At 44.7% G+C, this 22,154-nt stretch overlaps 1 protein-coding gene across 2 annotated transcripts in view; it reads left to right on the plus strand.

Annotated features, from left to right (window-relative positions):
* SPON1 (spondin 1) overlaps nucleotides 1-22,154 on the plus strand; it is a 1,167,370-nt gene that overhangs the window by 119,333 nt on the left and 1,025,883 nt on the right. For both annotated transcript variants that reach the window (XM_069223539.1, XM_069223538.1), the window contains exon 2: nucleotides 14,420-14,526. In XM_069223539.1, the coding sequence (XP_069079640.1) occupies nucleotides 14,420-14,526 (107 nt within the window). The remainder of the gene's footprint in view (nucleotides 1-14,419; nucleotides 14,527-22,154) is intronic.

Raw genomic sequence — 22,154 nt, forward strand, 5'->3', positions numbered from 1 at the left:
AGAGTGTCATTATTTTTTTACTCTCTCTTTCATTATCCTTTTGTTGTTAAAATGGTTCAATTGGGTATAAATCAATTCTTATTGTTAAAGAGAACCCCCAACAATGGTGTTACATTTTAAATAATGAGTTTTTGCTTCTCCAGATCAAGAACTCAAACTATACAGCCTACCACTAAGGATGACATGACTCCAACATCTTGTAGTCCTCTGACTTATGTACCATTTCTTATACACTAATTTGCATACTTTTGATTGATTCTCTGTGTAATGTGTGTGCGATATAAATTGCTGTGACATCGTACACTGGAATGAATGTTGGTACAAAACTAATGAAATGCTTCTGGATTGGGACCTGGGCACTATTAAAGGGTGGTAGTGAGGAAATCTGTGGCGGAGGTGGTCATTGGAGGGTGCCAACAAACATTGTCGCACAGGGCACCTCCAGCGCTAAGGCTGACCCTGAGAGTATGTAAAAGAGCACTGAAGGAATACTATCTCATGTACTCCTAATTGCCACTTTAAATTGCCTGTGTTTTTTACAAGGTACTGCTGGACTATTCTTAAATATAATGCCATCTGGCAACATCAACATACAAACATTGGACTAACTACTAACGTGTGGTTCCGGAGCAGTTTGCTGCCTGACATAAAGGGCCAGATGTAGGAAACGATTTGCGAGTCGCAAATGGCAAAAAATGCCGGTTGCGAGTCGCAAATCTCAGTTTCCTATGCAGAAATGCATTTTGCGAGTCAGGACCGACTCGCAAAATGCATTTCCGAATCGCAAATAGGAAGGGGTGTTCCCTTCCTATTTGCGATTCGCAGTGGTATGCAATACCATTTGCGACCGCATATGCGGTCGCAAATGGTGTCGCAGTTACCATCCACTTGAAGTGGATGGTAACCCACTCGCAAATTGGAAGGGGTCCCCATGGGACCCCTTCCTCTTTGTGAATGGACCAAAAATTATTTTTTCAGGGCAGGTAGTGTCCAAGGGACCACTACCTGCCCTGAAAAAATACCGAAACTAAAGTTTTCGGATTTTTTTTTAAGTGCAGCTCGTTTTCCTTTAAGGAAAACGGGCTACACTTAAAAAAAAAAAAAACTGCTTTATTTATAAGCAGTCGCAAACATGGAGGTCTGCTGACTACAGCAGGCCTCCATGTTTGCGAGTGCCCATAGTCGCTATGGGGCCGCAATTTGCGACCCACCTCATTAATATTAATGAGGTGGGTCTTTGCGACCCCATAACGACTCGCAGACGGTGTCTGAGACACCGTTCTGCATACCAATTTGCGAGTTGCAAATTGCGTGTCGGAAGGACTCGCAATTTGCACCTCGCAAATTGGATTTTTGCTACATCTGGCCCAAAGCACTTCAACGCCTTGTCAGGGGTAGTAAGCGCTATATAAATGCAATTAAAATTACAGTTTCCCTGGAAACTCGAAGCAAGGCATGTGGACATTCTCGGTGCTTTTCCTTGCTGTTTTTAATGGTAGTGACAAATAGGAATGGGTAACAGATCATAAAAAAATGTTTGGTTCTAGGACAACAAAGTGCTAGGAAAGCTGAAACTCTCACTGTTGTTTGTGTTCATTTAATACATTTTAGCTTCCCTTCTGGCATTGCTGAGTTAACTCATAGCTCGAACACTGACAGGCTTTTTAAGTTGTAAGAGATCATCATAGTGAACTCTTACAAAGTTTGAAATTGTTCATATAATTATACGACCCTTATACTTATAATTATTGAACGACAGCTGACTTGGCAAGGAATGCAGTCTGCAGGGTTTAGAGATGAAAGCTCTCTGACTTTCTAATCTGGTCATCGCTGTATAATTTGAAATATGAAACACTAACGTCTGATTCACGGCACTGAATTCATATAATTTACTAGGTAATTCCCGTGTATGTAAAGAGAAAAAATAACATAACTCTGGAGTAAAAAAACATAGCTATTTCTGACAACTGCAGCCTCAGGTCAGCATGAAGAAAACAGATGCTTCTTTGATGTGCACTGAACGTAAAAGCGCCATTGGAGGTTGCACACGTGGGTTCCAAAAATCCAGATGTGATTCCGGGGGTCAGAGACAAGGCAGAAAATTACAGTGATCGGCTCTACAGTAATTATTATCATTCAAGTGGTCAAAATAGAGTAAAAGGCCAGGTAACTATTCAAATACGGAACACTGAGATCTGCTAAGACCTACAATAGAGAAGTTTACTGAGTGGCGAGTGCACCACAGGAACAAAAAAATGTATCTGTTGGCAGATAAGTAGGTGTGCGTAAAATCACGCAGTTTTTTTCCTCATGAAATTTTGTGAAAATATGCAAAATTACACAAACGCCATGATATGAGATTCACCGGTACCTTGCATTAAATATCCACCCAAGCTCATACTTCACGTAAGACGTACCACAAGGATAGTGGTCCTGCTTGCAAAATATAAGTTGCATAATGTTAAATTTCAAGAATTTTGTTAACTTTATGTTATGTCTCCTAAGACTCTCCATATTAAAAGACTTGAGTGAAAGTATGTTAAAAAATCAATGCTCTATCAATGTTTATATCATTGTGATTAATTGCGATCATTGTCATTATTACTTTTTTGATGTTATACCTCAGTAATAAAGAGTACGGCTGGTGCACTTTTGTAACCTTTTGAAGCACGTATCAGTGAGGCTGACATCCAGATGTTAAACTCTAGTCATTTCCTTGGCCTGTGTTTGGAACAATCAAGATCAGAGACTGTACTGCTGTGATAGGCTGCTGTCGAGAAGAAGAGTACAACAAAGGAATAGGTGCCTCAAAGTGAGCAACCCCAAGAACACAAACTTTAAATATAGAGACACTAAATCACAAGTGTGTTGTGAAATATATTATAAAAAGGAGCTTGAGACTTCTAAATTGTAAAACTGAAGCTCTTCCTCAGTGTGGAGAAGCTCAGCATGAGTTCTCTCTGCCTGTGACCAGGACTGAGGATTATGGGCATCATTACGAGTCTGGCGGTCACTGTCTGCCTGTGACCAGGGCTGAGGACTTTGGTCCTCATTACAACCGTGGCAGTAGGTCCAGGGAACCACCAGCTCCTCCAAGATCAGAGATCCCGGCGGTTGGGCGGTGTCTGCGGTCCTAATCCGCCAGGGCAGCGTTGCAAGTAGCACTGCCCTGGGGATTACAACCCCCTTCTCCACCAGCGGTGTCATGACAGTACCACTGCCATGAAAATGCTGGCGAAGAATGGGTACAGGGGACCCCAGGGAGGCCCATGCCCTGCCCATGCACTTGGCATGGGCAGTGCAGGGACCCCCCTGGCCAGCACCGTAGCAATGTTCACTGTCTGCTTTTCAGACAGTGAACATTACAAGGGTGCTAGTGCACCCTATGCTCTACAGCATTGCCGTAGCTTGACTATGGGCCAGAGACAATGCTGTATGCTGTTTCCTGCTGGGCCAGCGGGCGGAAACTCAGTTTTCCACCCAATGACCTAGTGGGAAACTCTTAATAGGGCCGGTGGGGAGGTAGCCACTATGGCAGTAACCTCCCTGTCAGACATTCGGCAGACGGCGAACTAATAATCAGCCCCTAAGGGTCTGCCATTCTTTCATTCTGGGTCAGGGGACATCACCCTGGAAGATCAACAAACTCGCCTGGCATCTGTAGTACTAGCTTCTGCCTGACACAACAACAGTGGACCCTGTGAGGTGAAGGTGGTAAGTGAGGTCCAGTGAGGATCCCATTGCATGAATCTGGGGAGCAGAGTGTAAAATTCTACCAGTCAAGACCGCTGCACCCATCAGGCTGTTGGCTTATGTGCTAAAGTGTGTGGTCCCCTTTCCAGGTGGGTGCAGCATTGAGAATAAGGGTTACCACCCTTAGCGGTGCACTATGGGAGTAAGAGGGCTGTGGCCCACTACAGCTCTGTAACCCTAATAGGTCTCACTCTGTTTGTGGCTCCCACAACTCCCATATGCTGTGTAGGGGGCCACGATGAAGAGAGAGGGCCATCACCTTGTATGTTCTGCTGCAAACGTACCTGCGTGGGCTGTGAAAGAGGAAGAGGGCCCTTACACCAAGTGCAGCTGGGAATATACAGTGGGCCCTGGTCCATGCAGAATGAGGGCAAAGGCTTCAACTTCCTCATCTCGGAGTGTTGGAGACCTCCTCAAGGAGAGACTTACAGGATCAGAGGAGCACCGAAGATGGCGGGCACCACAACTGCAGCTTCCTTTCACAGAGGCACAGATGGGCTGCTGAGGGGGGCCTGCAGACCCTAAACTACAACTCTGCGAGAGCAGAAAGATTGGCAAATGAGACATTGGGACCTGAGGAACTTGCTCTGATCTGATGCAATCTAGGTTGGGGAATCTGGAATCTTTCTAAAGAGCCCTCTGAGACTTGAATGCCTTAGCAGGGCCTAGCTTGGATGTTAGAACACATGAATATGAAATAACCATCAGCCATAAATGGGGATACAGACTGGAAAGCTGGTCATGGTAACACTAGTGGGCTTGCCTCAAAAATGATGTATTTATTGTTTGCAAAGTGTTGTATTGGACTTTGTGTTAGTAGATAAATACTCTTTTTTAAATGAAAAGAAATATTTGACTGAACAATCATTTATTAAAGTTGCTGGATGTATTTTGAGTTGAAACTGCTCTACCTGCACTACCACCGAGAGTCAAGTGCTGAAGGGGTACTTGGCCCAGTTGCTCAGACCCCATACTAGGTTGGGCATGAAACATCAGTAGACAAAGGGCCTCAACCTCGGTGGTTGGGTCCAGTAATTCCTGCTTGCCTGATGGCCTTCTGAAAGGGGTTCTGACATGTGTACACACTTTTTTCAAATCTACCTATATTTTTTAATTTTCTAGGCAGTTGCAGTCCTCCTGAGAAGGTTTTGTTGATTCCCAGGGGGCTGTAGGTCATAGGTTAAGAATCACTGTACCAGGCATTACGCAGGCATTCCGTTACTTGTTTACAATTTTAAAACGTTGCACCAAGGAGGGGCGAGAAATCTTACAGCCAGAAAAAGGCCCTAGGGTGAATCCGTGAAATTGGTAGGTGTAATAGTGCATGAAAAGCAATAGCCTAATACTCAAATCAGTAGGGTTGGCGAGTATGAGATTCCTTATTGATGATAAATCAGAATGTAAATGGTATATCTACTAAGGATTAAGGGCCAGATGTAGCAAAGGGTTTGCGGCTCGAAAACGGCGAAAATCGCCGTTTACGAGGCACAAAAGCCTCTTTGCTATTCAGAAATGCATATTGCGAGTCGGGACCGACTCGCAATATGCATTTCAGAATCGCAAATAGGAAGGGGTGTTCCCTTCTGTTAGAAATGGGGTCTTTGGTTGACAGTCAGGTTACCCCCTGTTCAAGCAAGGACCCTCACTCTAGTTAGGATAAAAGAGAATCACCCTCAGCTAACCCCTGCTTACCCCCTTGGTAGCTTGGCAGAGCAGTAGGCTTAACCTCAGAGTGCTGGGCGTAAAGTATTTGTACCAACACACACAGTAACTTAATGAAAACACTACAAAATGACACAACACCAGTTTAGAAAAATAGGAAATATTTATCTAGACAAAACAAGACCAAAACGACAAAAATCCAACATACACAAGTCAAGTTATGATTTTTTAAAGGTTTAAAATAAAAAGAGTCTTTAGGTAGTTGTAACAACACACTAGCGCTGCTAGCGTGTAAATGTACCTGGTTTGCGTCAAAAATAACCCCGCACGGGCTGTGCGCGTCGAAAATAACCCTGCACGGTTATATGCGTCGAAAACAACTCGGCACGGCGATGCGCGTCGAAACAGCCAGCCACGCGACGGTCCGAAAGTCCCGCGGCGCAGGTTGCGATCTCTCAGCCTTCGTCAGCGATGCTGCGCGTCGTTTCTCCTGCTCCGGGCGTCGATTCTCCGGTCGCGTTTCCTGCGGCGTCGTTTCTCAGCTGCGGAGCCGGCGTCGCGTCGTTTTCTCAGCCGCGATCGGATTCGCGTCGATCTTTTCTCCGCACGGCGCTCGGTGCGTGTATTTTTGTCCTTAGGCTGCCAGCCTCTCCTGTCAGGGTCCCAGGAACTGGAAGGGCACCACAGAGCAGAGTAGGGGTCTCTCCAGAGACTCCAGGTGCTGGCAGGAAGAAGTCTTTGCTATCCCTGAGACTTCAATAACAGGAGGCAAGCTCTACATCAAGCCCTTGGAGATTTCTTCTTCAAGATGGAAGGCACACAAAGTCCAGTCTTTGCCCTCTTACTCTGGCAGAAGCAGCACTGCAGGAAAGCTCCCCAAAGCACAGTCACAGGCAGGGCAGCACTTGTTCCTCAGCGATCAGCTCTTCTCCAGGCAGAGGTTCCCCTTGATTCCAGAAGTGTTTCTAAAGTTTGTAAGTTTGGGTGCCCTTCTTATACCCATTTTAGTCTTTGAAGTCACCTTTCTTCAAAGGGGACTCACACCTTCTTGTGAAATCCTGCCTTGCCCAGGCAAGGCCTCAGACACACACCAGGGGGCTGGAGACAGCATTGTCAGAGGCAGGCACAGTCCTTTCAGATGAGAGTGACCACTCCACCCCTCCCTCCTAGCAGAGATGGCTAATCAGGAAATGCAGATCACACCCCAGCTCCCTTTGTGTCACTGTCTGGTGTGAGGTGAAAAACAACCCAACTGTCAAAACTGACCCAGACAGGGAATCCACAAACAAGGCAGAGTCACAGAATGGTTTAAGCAAGAAAATGCTCACTTTCTAAAAGTGGCATTTCCAAACGCACAATCTTAAAATCAACTTTACTAAAAGATGTATTTTTAAATTGTGAGTTCAGGGATCCCAAACTCCACATGTCCATCTACTCTCTAGGGGAATCTACACTTTAATCATATTTAAAGGTAGCCCCCATATTATCCTATGAGAGAGAGACAGACCTTGCAACAGTGAAAACGAAATTGGCAGTATTTCACTGTCAGGACATATAAACCACATTACTATATGTCCTACCTTATCCATACACTGCACCCTGCCCTTGGGGCTACCTAGGGCCTACCTTAGGGGTGCCTTACATGTAAGGAAAGGGAAGGTTTAGGCCTGGCAAGTGGGTACACTTGCCAAGTCGAATTTACAGTGTAAGAATACACACACAGACACTGCAGTGGCAGGTCTGAGACATGATTACAGAGCTACTTATGTGGGTGGCACAACCAGTGCTGCAGGCCCACTAGTAGCATTTGATTTACAGGCCCTGGCACCTCTAGTGCACCTTACTAGGGACTTACTAGTAAATCAAATATGCCAATCATGGATAAACCACTTACATACAATTTAAACAGGAGAGCATAGGCACTTTAGCACTGGTTAGCAGTGGTAAAGTGCTCAGAGTTGAAAAGCCAACAGCAACATGTCAGAAAAATATAGGAGGCAGGAGGCAAAAAAGTCTGGGGATGACCCTGCATGAGCAAAAGTCCAACACGACCCCCTACCAGCCTAAAGCCAAGGGAGAACAATCAATACCTTGATGTACTTCCCTGATTGGGGCGATAGAACAAGGACCCAGGCCCACAACAGCAGGGGCATGTTCCAGTTCTACGCCTTCCTGACTCCAGTTGGATCCCTCTGTCCATACTCTCAGGGCCCACTAAGCTAACCCATGGGGAACCCTTCTCCACATCTACAGACACCATCTGTGCAACACCTAACTTTACTTTGCTCACAGATGTATTGCAATGGGCAGATAGTACCACCAGGGCCAACACAGTGGTGTTGCCCACTCCACCCCCGGGGTGTGACTCTCGTCCTCCCCCCCCCAGGGGCAACTCTGTCCACCAGGACAGTAAGCCACAGTGGCCCCAGACAACTGTCAGGGATGAGAGCCCGACCTCAGGCCTCTCTAACCACTGTGACTGTGGAGAGTGGGGGGTGGTAGCCCCAGGTGCCTGGCACCCTTTGACCACTCTCTCTTCCACCAGGTCAGGGATGACAACCTGACCCTGGTCCTCCCCTCTGGGGCTCTGTACCCTCCCTGCAGAAGCGGCACCCCCAGAGTCCAAAACTGTCAGGGTGCTTGTAGAAGCAGTCCTGCACAATTCTTCCATCAGTGCAGGGATGTTAACCTGCAACTGATCCTCCAACCTGGGGTCTGTACCTTCAGGTTGGACCAGGGCCAGGGGTGAGGCTTCCCTCCCCCTGCCCTCTCTTCTGGGGTCCTGAACCACCCAACTAGGAGCGGCCCCCCCAGAAGACAACATGGTAGGGGTACTGTTAGCAGTAGCCCCTTCCTCCAGGTCAGGGGGGACACCCTTAACCTGGCCTCCCAATCCAGGGTCTGTACCCACAGACTGGATCACTGCCTGGCAACCCAGGACTTCCTGGGGGGCATACCTACCCCCTACCAGGTCAGAGTTTACCCTCTGAACCTGGTCATCCAACCCAGGGTCACCACCCTGCGGTTGAACCACTGCCTGGCACACCAGGACTTCCTTGGGAGCACACTTACCCCCCATCAGGTCAGAGTTTACCCCCTGAACCTGATCATTCAACCCAGAGTCACTACCCTGCGGTTGAACCACTGCCTGGCACACCAGGACTTCCTTGGGAGCACACTTACCCCCCATCAGGTCAGAGTTTACCCCCTGAACCTGATCATTCAACCCAGAGTCACCACCCTGCGGTTGAACCATTGCCTGGCACACCAGGACTTCCTGGGGGGCACACCTACCCCCCACAAGGGAAACACTTTCCCCAAGGGCCATACAAGAGTCTGGCTGGCGCAGGTCTCCTGACCTCTGCCCATCTGACAGAGTCTGGATTCCCCCCAGCCCAGAAATGGTCTCACCAAGGTCATTCCTGGGGGGCTCTGCACTCAGAGCTGACCCCTGACCCTCCAGGTTCTCCACTGGGGTCCGCAACCCCCTCTCAACCCTCTGTCTGGACTTCTGCAACCCCTCACTAGGAGGGGTACTGCCAGACACCAGAACTGGTGGGACGCTGGCTACAGCCGCCCCCCCAAGTTCTCCTGACACTGTGGGGTCTCCCTCAGCAGATGGCCCTATGGTACAGGCTAGGCTCCCCTCCTGGGGTTCCCGCACGGAACCCTCCAGGACCTGGGACCGGATCTCGGGCACCTTGGGCCTCAACCCATCCCCATTCCCTCTCCTCTGAGACTGGACATGGGGTCCCTCACCCATCCCACTACACTGGGACCTACCTGGGACACTACAATCCTTCCCTACCTCACCTGGTTGGGAACTACCTAGACCACTCCTCTCAGGAGCACCCCCAAATGCCTCTTCAGACTCTCTGGTACTCACCCAGAAGTCTGCCTCCATTGTAAGCTCCCTGGGGTCAGAGAACTCACACTCCACCTGGTGTTGGCATAGCTCTGGAAAATAAGGACTAGACATATGCTCTCCAGCAATTACATCACTCAGCCCCTCACATGAATTAACCAAAGTACCCTTCACCCAACCATCCAGTGACTCTGCTTTGAAAAAGCACCCCACATCACCCTCCTGAGACTGGTGAGACAGTACCTGACTGTCCCTGACACTCAACCCACACTCTTCTGGGATGTTTTCACCCTCCATAACCAGGACTTCTACCTGGGGGGAAACCCTCTCCCTGTCACTCTCACCTAGAGTCAGTAGAGTGTCCCTCCCACCAGTAGGAATATGACTCCCCATGCCAGTTCCCCAATCCACCTCAGGGACCCTGTGCATCACTGGAGCTACCTCATACCCCTGAACCTCCTGGCGTGTGTTAACTCCCTCCTTCAAGTAGGGCACCACATCTCTGGGCATGTGCACTTCTTCAGCAGTACTGGATACAAGATTTTTGCTGCCACCATCTGAACTGGACTCAGCCCTCATGGCCTCCAGCTTCAGCTCTTCACAGCTCAGCTCTTGAGCTGCAATCCTTTCTTTTTCCAGGACTAAGGCTCTCTCCTCCTCAGCCCTCTCAAGCTCTGCATCTAGCTCTTCCAGACTCCGGATTCGAGCTAGGAGCCACTCATCTCTTTCTGTTTCCTCCTCTTCGGAGTAGTCATCCTCCTCAGACTCATTTGGTGGTGTTGCCTGACAACGTTTCAATTCATACTGAAACAGGGCTGACTCAAGATCCTCCCTTCTGGATTTCCTGTTCACAGCCAGTCCCCTTTCCATGCAAAATGCTTTAAGCTGCCACTTTTTATACATAAATAGGTGCCAGAAATTGACTTCCATTCTGCAAAGGCTTCACAACCAAAAACCAAAGTCCAAAAATATTATCAATACTTCCAGGAGGACATCAGAGAACAAAAAGCAGAATCACAAGACAAGTAGTATGTGGTCACGTAGTGGTCTGAGATCAAAACAGTAGTGTACACTTAATTACTGTATGTCAAGTACAAATACAAGTCCAAATCCCACCGCTGCCACCAATGTTAGAAATGGGGTCTTTGGTTGACAGTCAGGTTACCCCCTGTTCAAGCAAGGACCCTCACTCTAGTTAGGATAAAAGAGAATCACCCTCAGCTAACCCCTGCTTACCCCCTTGGTAGCTTGGCAGAGCAGTAGGCTTAACCTCAGAGTGCTGGGCGTAAAGTATTTGTACCAACACACACAGTAACTTAATGAAAACACTACAAAATGACACAACACCAGTTTAGAAAAATAGGAAATATTTATCTAGACAAAACAAGACCAAAACGACAAAAATCCAACATACACAAGTCAAGTTATGATTTTTTAAAGGTTTAAAATAAAAAGAGTCTTTAGGTAGTTGTAACAACACACTAGCGCTGCTAGCGTGTAAATGTACCTGGTTTGCGTCAAAAATAACCCCGCACGGGCTGTGCGCGTCGAAAATAACCCTGCACGGTTATATGCGTCGAAAACAACTCGGCACGGCGATGCGCGTCGAAACAGCCAGCCACGCGACGGTCCGAAAGTCCCGCGGCGCAGGTTGCGATCTCTCAGCCTTCGTCAGCGATGCTGCGCGTCGTTTCTCCTGCTCCGGGCGTCGATTCTCCGGTCGCGTTTCCTGCGGCGTCGTTTCTCAGCTGCGGAGCCGGCGTCGCGTCGTTTTCTCAGCCGCGATCGGATTCGCGTCGATCTTTTCTCCGCACGGCGCTCGGTGCGTGTATTTTTGTCCTTAGGCTGCCAGCCTCTCCTGTCAGGGTCCCAGGAACTGGAAGGGCACCACAGAGCAGAGTAGGGGTCTCTCCAGAGACTCCAGGTGCTGGCAGGAAGAAGTCTTTGCTATCCCTGAGACTTCAATAACAGGAGGCAAGCTCTACATCAAGCCCTTGGAGATTTCTTCTTCAAGATGGAAGGCACACAAAGTCCAGTCTTTGCCCTCTTACTCTGGCAGAAGCAGCACTGCAGGAAAGCTCCCCAAAGCACAGTCACAGGCAGGGCAGCACTTGTTCCTCAGCGATCAGCTCTTCTCCAGGCAGAGGTTCCCCTTGATTCCAGAAGTGTTTCTAAAGTTTGTAAGTTTGGGTGCCCTTCTTATACCCATTTTAGTCTTTGAAGTCACCTTTCTTCAAAGGGGACTCACACCTTCTTGTGAAATCCTGCCTTGCCCAGGCAAGGCCTCAGACACACACCAGGGGGCTGGAGACAGCATTGTCAGAGGCAGGCACAGTCCTTTCAGATGAGAGTGACCACTCCACCCCTCCCTCCTAGCAGAGATGGCTAATCAGGAAATGCAGATCACACCCCAGCTCCCTATGTGTCACTGTCTGGTGTGAGGTGAAAAACAACCCAACTGTCAAAACTGACCCAGACAGGGAATCCACAAACAAGGCAGAGTCACAGAATGGTTTAAGCAAGAAAATGCTCACTTTCTAAAAGTGGCATTTCCAAACGCACAATCTTAAAATCAACTTTACTAAAAGATGTATTTTTAAATTGTGAGTTCAGGGATCCCAAACTCCACATGTCCATCTACTCTCTAGGGGAATCTACACTTTAATCATATTTAAAGGTAGCCCCCATATTATCCTATGAGAGAGAGACAGACCTTGCAACAGTGAAAACGAAATTGGCAGTATTTCACTGTCAGGACATATAAACCACATTACTATATGTCCTACCTTATCCATACACTGCACCCTGCCCTTGGGGCTACCTAGGGCCTACCTTAGGGGTGCCTTACATGTAAGGAAAGGGAAGGTTTAGGCCTGGCAAGTGGGTACACTTGCCAAGTCGAATTTACAGTGTAAGAATACACACACAGACACTGCAGTGGCAGGTCTGAGACATGATTACAGAGCTACTTATGTGGGTGGCACAACCAGTGCTGCAGGCCCACTAGTAGCATTTGATTTACAGGCCCTGGCACCTCTAGTGCACCTTACTAGGGACTTACTAGTAAATCAAATATGCCAATCATGGATAAACCACTTACATACAATTTAAACAGGAGAGCATAGGCACTTTAGCACTGGTTAGCAGTGGTAAAGTGCTCAGAGTTGAAAAGCCAACAGCAACATGTCAGAAAAATATAGGAGGCAGGAGGCAAAAAAGTCTGGGGATGACCCTGCATGAGCAAAAGTCCAACACCTTCCTATTTGCGATTCGGAGTGGAATGTAATTCCATTTGCGACCGCATATGCGGTCGCAAATGGAGTCGCAGTTACCATCCACTTGAAGTGGATGGTAACCCACTTGCAAATTGGAAGGGGTCCCCAGAGGACCCCTTCCACTTTGTGAATGGACCCACAAATATTTTTTCAGGGCAGGGAGTGATCCAAAGGACCACTCCCTGCCCTGAAAAAATACCGAAACTAAAGGTTTCGTTTTTTTTTTTAAGTGCAGCTTGTTTTCCTTTAAGGAAAACGGGCTACACTTAAAAAAAAAAATAACTGCTTTATTTAAAGCAGTCACGAACATGGAGGTCTGCTGACGACAGCAGGCCTCCATGTTTGCGAGTGCCTAGACTCGCTATGGGGCCGCAATTAGCGACCCACCTCATGAATATTAATGAGGTGGGTCATTGCGACCCCATAGCGAGTCGCAGTCGGTGTCTGAGACACCGTACTGCATACCAATTTGCGAGTTGCAAATTGCGAGTCGCAGGGACTCGCAATTTGCAAGTCGCAAATTGGCGTTTTGCTACATCTGGCCCAAAGTGTAGCAAAACCGACACTATAAAGGAACACATGAAAAAAATGTAATTCATAAAGTGGTTGCTCTCTAATTAACAGTCTGTGTTGGAGCATTAAGAGTATGTTAGAGATATTCACAGAAACAGTAGTAATATTAGATTGTTTACTGGAAAGCTCGGACAAATTAACTGTGTTATTTTCATCTCTGTCTTCTCACTGTTTCCAAATTTAGGTTTAAATAATTTTTTATTCGATACTGTACACAATAAGACAAAATGAATCTGAACAAAACGTCAATCTGAAAACTTTCCATCATATTTGAAAGAGCTCTGAAAACATAGATAGCTGTAAGAATTTTTCAATCATAATGGAAGACATAGGAAGAGATATTCGGTTCGTACTCCAAGCCACCAAGAAATGGCCTCCACGTTCATCAACCTAAGCTGAACGGCCTGAAGTCCACCCACCCTTTAATCCCTTCTAATGCCTATTCCCGCTATGGCCATCTTTTCTCTGTCCTCCTCGAACATCCCTTTAAGTGAAATTATGTATACATGATCAGAGGTCCTGCCAAGTGAGTGGGGCACCCTTTCCCTCTGTTTGATCTTGTGTCTCGCCACAGGCACGCTCTCTCCTGTGTTTTAACCACCCTCTGGCAGCTGGTTTCACCTTTGGTCTGCCCCCAAGATCTGCAAGAGTCCTCTGTTTACGTATGATCTTGTACTTCAATCTGGCCGCTGCCATCATGCCTGTACCAGAATATAAGATCAGTTCCCCACTTTCTAGCTACACTGCCTGTGGCCTGCTGCAGCAGGATGCAGTCTGGAAATTGGAGTTGCACCAGAGCTTCACAGGGCCACAGCCAGTTTGTGGAATGTTTGTGTTGTGGCTTGTTTGGTTACAGTGGTAAATGCAGAGTTTGGTGTGAGATATCTAATATATCTGGGTAGACAACTGATTTTGTTTCTTTGAACTAATAAACAATGCACAGTACATTCTTTGTTACTCTTAGAGAATAGGGTTTTCCATCATCCATGCCAACCCATGCAATCATATGTATATTTCACATTGCCAGTCTTAAAATGTCACCAGAAGATGAAACATAGGTTGTTTGAACTAAAATTAGAATAATCATTAAAATGAAAACAATGCGTACATATCCCCCAAACCGTTACTTTAGCTGAGAATCTATTTGCCATCCTAGGTGTTGTGACTGTTTTGGTGGGTTTGCTATGTTTATTTTGTAATCAGTTTACAATGCAGATCCCTCACTGAAATATTAACTATTTATTTTCATGATAATTGAGTGAATAACCTATTGCATTTTCTCTATCCTTAGTTACACTTTCTGCTGCCCCTCCAGCATATTTCAGAGGATTCACACTTATTGCTTTAAAAGAGGGCCGGGAAGGAGAGAAAGAAGATGATCATGCAGGGTCCTTTCAGGTAAGATGGTGCTTTCTTTGAATTTTCCCTCCAATATAAGGTGCCAATGGGTTTTTATTAAATAAAGTACACCCACCACGGCGCTTCTTGTTTAGCATAATGTTAAAGTAAAATAATTGTTTATAATGAGGAAAATTATAGTGATGTGAATTTCAGTTAAGACCTATTGCCAGTCCTTAACGTTGATCGTTGTCATTTTTTGGTGCAATGCTGCTGCAGGCCACATGCAAGGTGGACTCAACCTCAAAAAATGATAAAGGATCTCCTGAACCACCCCCTCGGCCAGCCTGACAGAGACAGCAAGACAGGCAGCCTGAGAGGGGAAAGTAGGGCAGACATACGATTCCAGTGTGGTCGGTTTGTTGCATTTTGAAGGGAAGATTTGCATTTGCAATTTGCATTTTGAAGGGAAGATTTGGAAAGGCTTGACTGTGGATCAGGGAATTGGTGCATAAAGTGGGGATTCTGAAATCTTATGTCAGATTTGGAAAGGTGTTGGAAGAGGAGAAGGCATGCTAACATCACTTCAACCTTGGAAGAATGCATTACAAGCACGTAGTTGAATTGCTTTCTTGTTGAGATTCAGATATAAGCCCTGTAAAAAAACATTATATAGATATTACTGTCTCACACTTCTTATTATGAATTTATCATTTAAGAAACATGGTAAAGTGCTTTATTTTATTGATTACAAATCTGAAAGCTGTTAATTCAGTTACCATGAATTCCTCTTTCTTTAATAACCTTGATTGCACAAATAAAATATTGCACCTACTTGTGAGGGTTGTACATGTGCATTACAACAATTATTTTTTCTGATAAATCATCCCCAGGTGAATTATAGCACAAGATAAATATGTTTGGGAATCTGAGATGGTAAACTCTTACAATGCTGAAATACAAAATTAGAATAAATATGTTTATTGCAAAACTATAGAGTGTTTAGGATGTTTATAAAGCAGTGGAGAAACATGCACTGCAATTTTCTGTAATTGCTCAGCTGCTACATGGAATTAGTTTCTCCCATGAGTATGGATGCTACACATAAAGTCAAGTCTGTAGAATTACCAATTCTCTGGAATAATGCTTCTTTAGTCAGTGCTAATGAAGGTGAATTGCATATAGGTTGAGCATACTTTTTGGTCTTGCATAGGCAGCGCAAGAGCTGTCTCTTCAAGACATGCTGTATCTCACCTATGGGCTTCAAACACGCCCACATTTTCATTGCTTCTTTTTTCTGCCATTTGGAAATCCTTGCTTTTAAGTGGGGCTTTGGCTGTATTTGGGTGTGTTTTTCACTTTAAGGCTACTGCCCGTGCTACATGTCCCCCTACTATTTTGTTTATTTATGTCTTTTTCAACACACTCTTTTTTTCTTTCTTTAGGCTTCTTTAGACTAACCGTGTGTTTGGAATGTTGGCTTCAGAAATGATTGCATAGTGCTTGTATCTGCATTACTCTTTTAATTCAAATCGGCATGTTTTTTAAATCATTTCGGCATTTGCCATAGGTACTGAGAACCATTTGTTAAATTCAATTGTATTTATTGTTTTGTTTAAGCCGCATGCAATTAGGTGATTTACTCTCAATCGCAGGATGTTGACCTGATACTGAGACTCAAACCTGGCCAGGGTTGCAGTTTTACAGCATTCGTTTGTGATCAGCTTTTTTTGGTCTTTTCGCATATTATAATTATTTATTGATTTAGGCACAAAGACAATTTTGTTATTGTATAAGCCACATGAGATTAGGTGATTTACTCACAATCGCAGGATGTTGAGCCAATGCCATGACTCGAACCTGGCTGGCCGTGACTTTACAGCATTTGATGTTTTGAACAGGCCTCAGCCAACAAGCCTGTACTCTCTCATAGAATACATCACTAATAGCTTCCACCTCAGACTCAGACACTGTGGAAGCTTGCATTACAGGTGTTTCTACATTCCTCACAAAGACATACAGTGCAGTCATTTACAGGTGCAACATCTCCCAAAAGCATGCTTTCAAAGTATCCAGTAAATACTTGTGCAGTGGGTAAGAAGTTTGCTCCTCCCTCCTACATGAAAGCTGTCATTCAGGGACTGAGCTATTGAAGGCCCTCTGGTGTGGCTATACTATCCATGTCAGGCTTATTAGGTATACATGCTTGCATTGCCCACCCTCTTTTACATCATCCTCATGAAGTTATTATTCTTGCGACACTGCGCGCTACCATGGCGGCTCTGTATATTGCTTTTGCATGATTTTTTTCTAATATTGCTTATTTCTGTAACGTTTCAGTCTGTGCTTTTAAGGAAGTGAAAAAGTTTTGGTAAACACTTTTCTATTCCGACACTGTACATATTGATCATTAGTTTTCAGGTTCAGCCACACTAGCCTCAGTCAAGTAATCCAGTGTAAATGCATTAGGAGTTATATGGAATCTGTGGTCAATTGGATATATTTTTAACACGTTTCAACTCCAGTGCATTTGATTCTTAAGAGTAACCTACCACAACACATTCTTGTGTTTGTCGTTTCAGTACTAAAACATTATTCAGTGTGTTGCAGAGTGCCTTCATACAAATTCCCTTTTCCATTAATGACTGATTGGTCAGAATGCCCATTTTTCTTTCTATGAAATGGGCCTCGCAGGGAAAAACCCATCATGCTAATATGAGTGGGTCCAAGTTTAAGACCTTGATAGAGAGTCAGAGTGTCTCTACTCTGTCGCATATAGGTGTATGCATGTTGTCATTTACGTTGCCAGCGTTTGAATGAAGCCTGTCAGTTTTCCGTTTTCAAGTACTTCAGACTTTTTTCAGCAGTGGAAATTAGATATATAACTTTGCTTATCTTATTGCATGTTTCTGAAAGATGGACAGCACGTATCAGTGAATGGCTATGGTGCTTTACTGTACATTTGAGCTGTGGGCAAATCAGTGTAAGTAAACTTCCATTGAGCTGTAATGATACTTATTAAAAAGCTAAAACTAAAAACATTTGCGGCTATAAATCTGAAAGTATAATTCCGATATAAATACATACCTCTTTGGACAGGAAGTTGATCAGTGTACACCATTGTGCCTTTTTCACATTTCTGTTGATATTGTTGATATTAGTTGTAATGTTATTGAAGCTAAACATTTATTCACTAATTTCTCCCACTTTATGGAAATGCAATAATGCAACTTCTTGTTCTGTTTTCTTTTGTCCTAGTGACATTTATCTTTGAATTGTAGACTTGCACCTGTCATCAAAGAGTCATGATGGTTCTATTATAAAATATAAACTTTTCCCCAAAGATACTATCCATTTTGAAAGGCTACTTTGACTATGTGGTTTGACAACATGATAGATTCCTGGGGAAAAAGTTTCACAACGTCATCTTTTCAGCATAATTTTGTCATGTTTATGAAAAAATGTTTTTTGCAATAAGTAATTGATCCTATTGCTGCTCAAAATTAACTTGGTTCAGTCATACCCACTTCCATTGTCCCTGACTGCCTTTTCTTAGTGGCATTAGACGAATAGTGTCAGCCTTGCCTTGCAGGATTGTTGTGATCCATTTGCATCCATTTTAATAACCAAACAAGAACACAAATCCACTCCACACGACATAATTCCACCCCGCACAGCCCCACAATTCCAATCCACTCCACTCTAAACCAGAACACATGGGTAAAAGCACTTTGGCCTGGAGGTTACCCGAAGGCCCTGGCCTGCAGCCAGACCCTGCCGCCAACCCCCCCAACCGCCCAACCTCCCTAACCACCCAACCTCATGCTGTGCACAGCCCATTGACCGTGTGTGGCGGGAGTTGGCAGCAGCCTCTATGGGTGTGAGAAAAGATGTGTGGGGTGAGCGTTTCTGTCTGGGTGTGTGAGTGGGTCTGTGAGTGGGTGTGTGAGGGTCTGACTGGGGCTGTGAGTGGTTGTACAAGGGTCTGAGTCGGTCTGTGAGTGGGTACGTGAGTGTGTCTGTAAGTGGGTGCATAAGTGTCTGAGTGGGTGTGTGAGTGGGTGAAAGATTGAAAGAGAGTGAGATAGAGAGTGAGTGAGAGGGTGAGAGAGAGTTTTTTTTAGGACTTGATATATGATATACTTAGAATGAGATATTTCTGGACAAACTGAAAAGAAAAATGTATTTGTCATTTTAAAAGAGTAAGATCATCTTTTAGTGAGGCTTAAACATTTATAGTTGAAAAAAAAAACTGGAGGGAAATGAGCCCGGCTGGACTCAAACCCTCAACACTAAGTGTGACCTTCACACTGAGCGAATCTATTTTTTCAATTTTTCTGGGACCATGGGTGAAGTCTCAAGGCCTCTCCAGCAGTCCCATTGCTTCAGCAACCACGGAGCTGCTTTACGAAGCAGCTCTGTGGTTGCTGAAGCAAACCTTTCATCTTTATTTCCTGATTGCATACTTGCATACAGGGAACAGACATGAGAGCTCCACTTTTTGGCAGCGGGACCTGTATACAGATCCGCTGTCAAAAAGTGAAGTGTTTGCTGTGACTTGGCTGCAGCTTCAAAACTCGCTCACAGACCCACTCAGATAGTTACGAACCCACTCACAGACCCACTCAAACTCTCACACACCCACTCACAGACCCACTGACACCCTCATGCCCCCACTCACAGACCAGCGCACACACTGATGCACCTGCTAAAACACTGATGTACGCACTGTCACACCCAGACAACCACTCTCACAGCCACTCTCACCCCCAGATAACCCTCTCACACCTATTCTCACACCAATAGAGGCCACGGCCAACTCCCACCACACACTGTCAAAGGGCTGTGCATAGCATGGGGTCGGTTGGTTAGGGGAGGTTGGCCGCAGTGTCTGGCTGCTGGCCAGATCTTTCAGGTAACCTCTGCTGCACATGGATGAAGGCTGCATATAGTGCAAGGTTGGGTGCTTATAGGTGGCTGGCCCTGTGGCCAACTGCTGCCACACATGACCAAAGGCCATGAGTAGCTGTGGTTGGATTAATGTATAGTAATGAAAATTACTTTAGGTAAAAAAAAAAACATAGAAATTCACTGGAAAAAATAAAGGTTACCGGGACGTTGTAGTTAGGATTTTTTTTTTGAAAAAACACAGAAATTCACGTAAAAAAAAACTAAAGTTACAGAGACTTTATAATTAGGTTCACATTTTAAACGTACAAAACCAAAGAAATTCACAAGTTACAGTTAGAGTTACCTCAAGTAACTATATCTTGTGCGCTAAGGTAATTATAACTCGCACTCTCACCATGCACTGCTACTTACCCTACAAATTACTGCACTCATGACCTCTTTGATAAAATGATTAATAATATTAATGTAATATTTACAGTAAAAGTTTTGATGAATATACTGGCACGGCGGTGGTCCAAGTAATTTTTTTATGCTCTGATGCCCTACCCTTAGAAGTTCCAGGAATTTCTTGTCTCCCTTGCCCATGCTCCTAGCTGGCTGCATTGACAATACAGGGTCATTAAGCCTATTGTGTGGTGTAAGAGCCCAGCCTATTCAGCTTGGACTGGGGCTGTTTTCTGCCCCTCCTTCAGGTCAGTTAATGGTCCATTCAGGCTCCGCTAATCCCACTAATGTGCGACTCTCTGTGGTGAATTCACAAAGTTTCAACTGTCAGTTACACCCAGTCATGCAATCTGAGACAAGCTGCAGACACTGAGGGCTAAGGCAGGAAAATGTCAACTTTCTAAAAGTGGCATTTTCAAACTTGCGGTAATAAATCTGATTTTACCATTAAAGAGGGTTTATCATTACAAGTTCATAGATACCAAACACAACATATCTACCACCTCTGGTTTAGGAATCACAGCTTATTAAATATGACATCCCATGGGAGGAGTACGACTCACAGTAGTAAAAAAACTAATTTGGGGGGTGTTCACTACTACGACATGTAAAACTAAAAGGTGCATGTCCTACCTTTTAATTGCACAGCTATGGGGTACATAGGGCCTACCTTATGGATGACTTATATGTAATAAAAGGGGAGTTTAAGGCTTGGCAAGGAGTTATAAATGCAAAGTCGACATGGCAGTGGGACACTGCCTTTAGGCTGCAATAGCAGGCCTGGGACAGGTTTTAAGGTGCTACTTAAGTGGGTGGCACAATATGTGCTGCAGGCCCACTGATAGCATTTAATTTGCAGGCCCTGGGTATATGGTATACCACTCTACAACTTACATATAAATTAAATATGGCAGTCAGGTATTTGCCAATTAAATCATGTTATAGGGAGGGAGCACAAGCATTTTAGCACTGGTTAGCAGTGGTAAAGTGCACATAGTCCTAAGGACAACAAGCAAAAATACAGCAAAAAGTAGGAGGAAGGCGAAATGTTTGAGGGTAACCCTGTAGAGAGGGCCATTACCAACAATTACAAACTGCTGCAAAAAAACTTTTTGGTGCAACTGTGGTATATTAAAAGTGCTAGCGGTGACACCATTCATAGTTTCACCAGAGGTTTGGTGCATGCAAACCACAATATATATATATATATATATATATATATATATATATTTATATATATATATATATAAATATATATATATATATATATCTCACCTAGTTGCGTTAGTTGCGGGCGCCAGTATGCAGTTATTCTTAGGGTCATGTTTCCATAGGAAAAGCATTTTTTTACTTTCCTTTATCTTTAGCATCATTTGACTATTCATCACAACATTTTCCAAAAAAAAGTGGACCTGTGATTCTTGTTGTGTATAGAAAGTTTCAGGGCGATCTGTTGAGAAAAAGGGGGGATCAAAAAAGGTGTGTTTCCTATGTTAATTTCCATAGGAGGTTTGAACACAACCACAGCCCGAACCGCTGGACGGAATTACACCATATTTCTTCTGTCTCACGACCATGCAAAATAACAAATAAAGGCTACCATACCCTGTCCTATGAGGGTAGCTCATCTGCTAGACTCAGAAAGTCTGAACACAAACAGAAGAGACAAAGAACCACAATGTACCCCATGCCTGTAAAGCAGACAGGCTGAGAGGTCATGAGTATCTAATTTCATCTAGCATAACCTGACCACAGAAGAGACACAAGTGATATAAGTAGGGTTGCCATTTGTGCCTTTAAAGACTGTGATCTTTTCCCTTTCAAATCTAATTAGTTTTGATTCACAAGAAACCTAAAGCTGGAAAAACACTTAAGATGTTGAGTCAACTGTAAATGAACATTTAGTGAGCCATGTGTTGGGAATAAAAACATCTACGTCTGTCTCAAGTACGTTTAAGTCTAAATTTGTTCCTGTCTGTGTTAGTCTTTAAAGGAATCATCAATTTAGCATTTAAGAGGCAAGTTTCCTGGATCTGAATAGTGGGTCCGGCATTGTATTTACGTCTAATGGTAATGGTGATGATATATTTTCTTTTAATGTCAAGGATTTTATTGCTGAATCATTCCATTAATCAAAAGTTGTGCATACTTATTGTAAACCTCAGAAAATCCCTGCAGACTCTGTTACAAAGTAGGGGTCTCGTTGGATATAAAAAGTGGCTCTTCTCTTACAATGAATGTACCTTTATCTTAAATAGACTGCTGTAGACAGCTGTTTTTGGTTGTTTCCCAACATTCAAAAAATCCACTAGACCATTTAAGGGATGACTATT

This window comes from Pleurodeles waltl, chromosome 3_1, assembly GCF_031143425.1.
Source record: "Pleurodeles waltl isolate 20211129_DDA chromosome 3_1, aPleWal1.hap1.20221129, whole genome shotgun sequence".
In the NCBI taxonomy this organism is placed as follows: Eukaryota; Metazoa; Chordata; class Amphibia; order Caudata; family Salamandridae; genus Pleurodeles; species Pleurodeles waltl.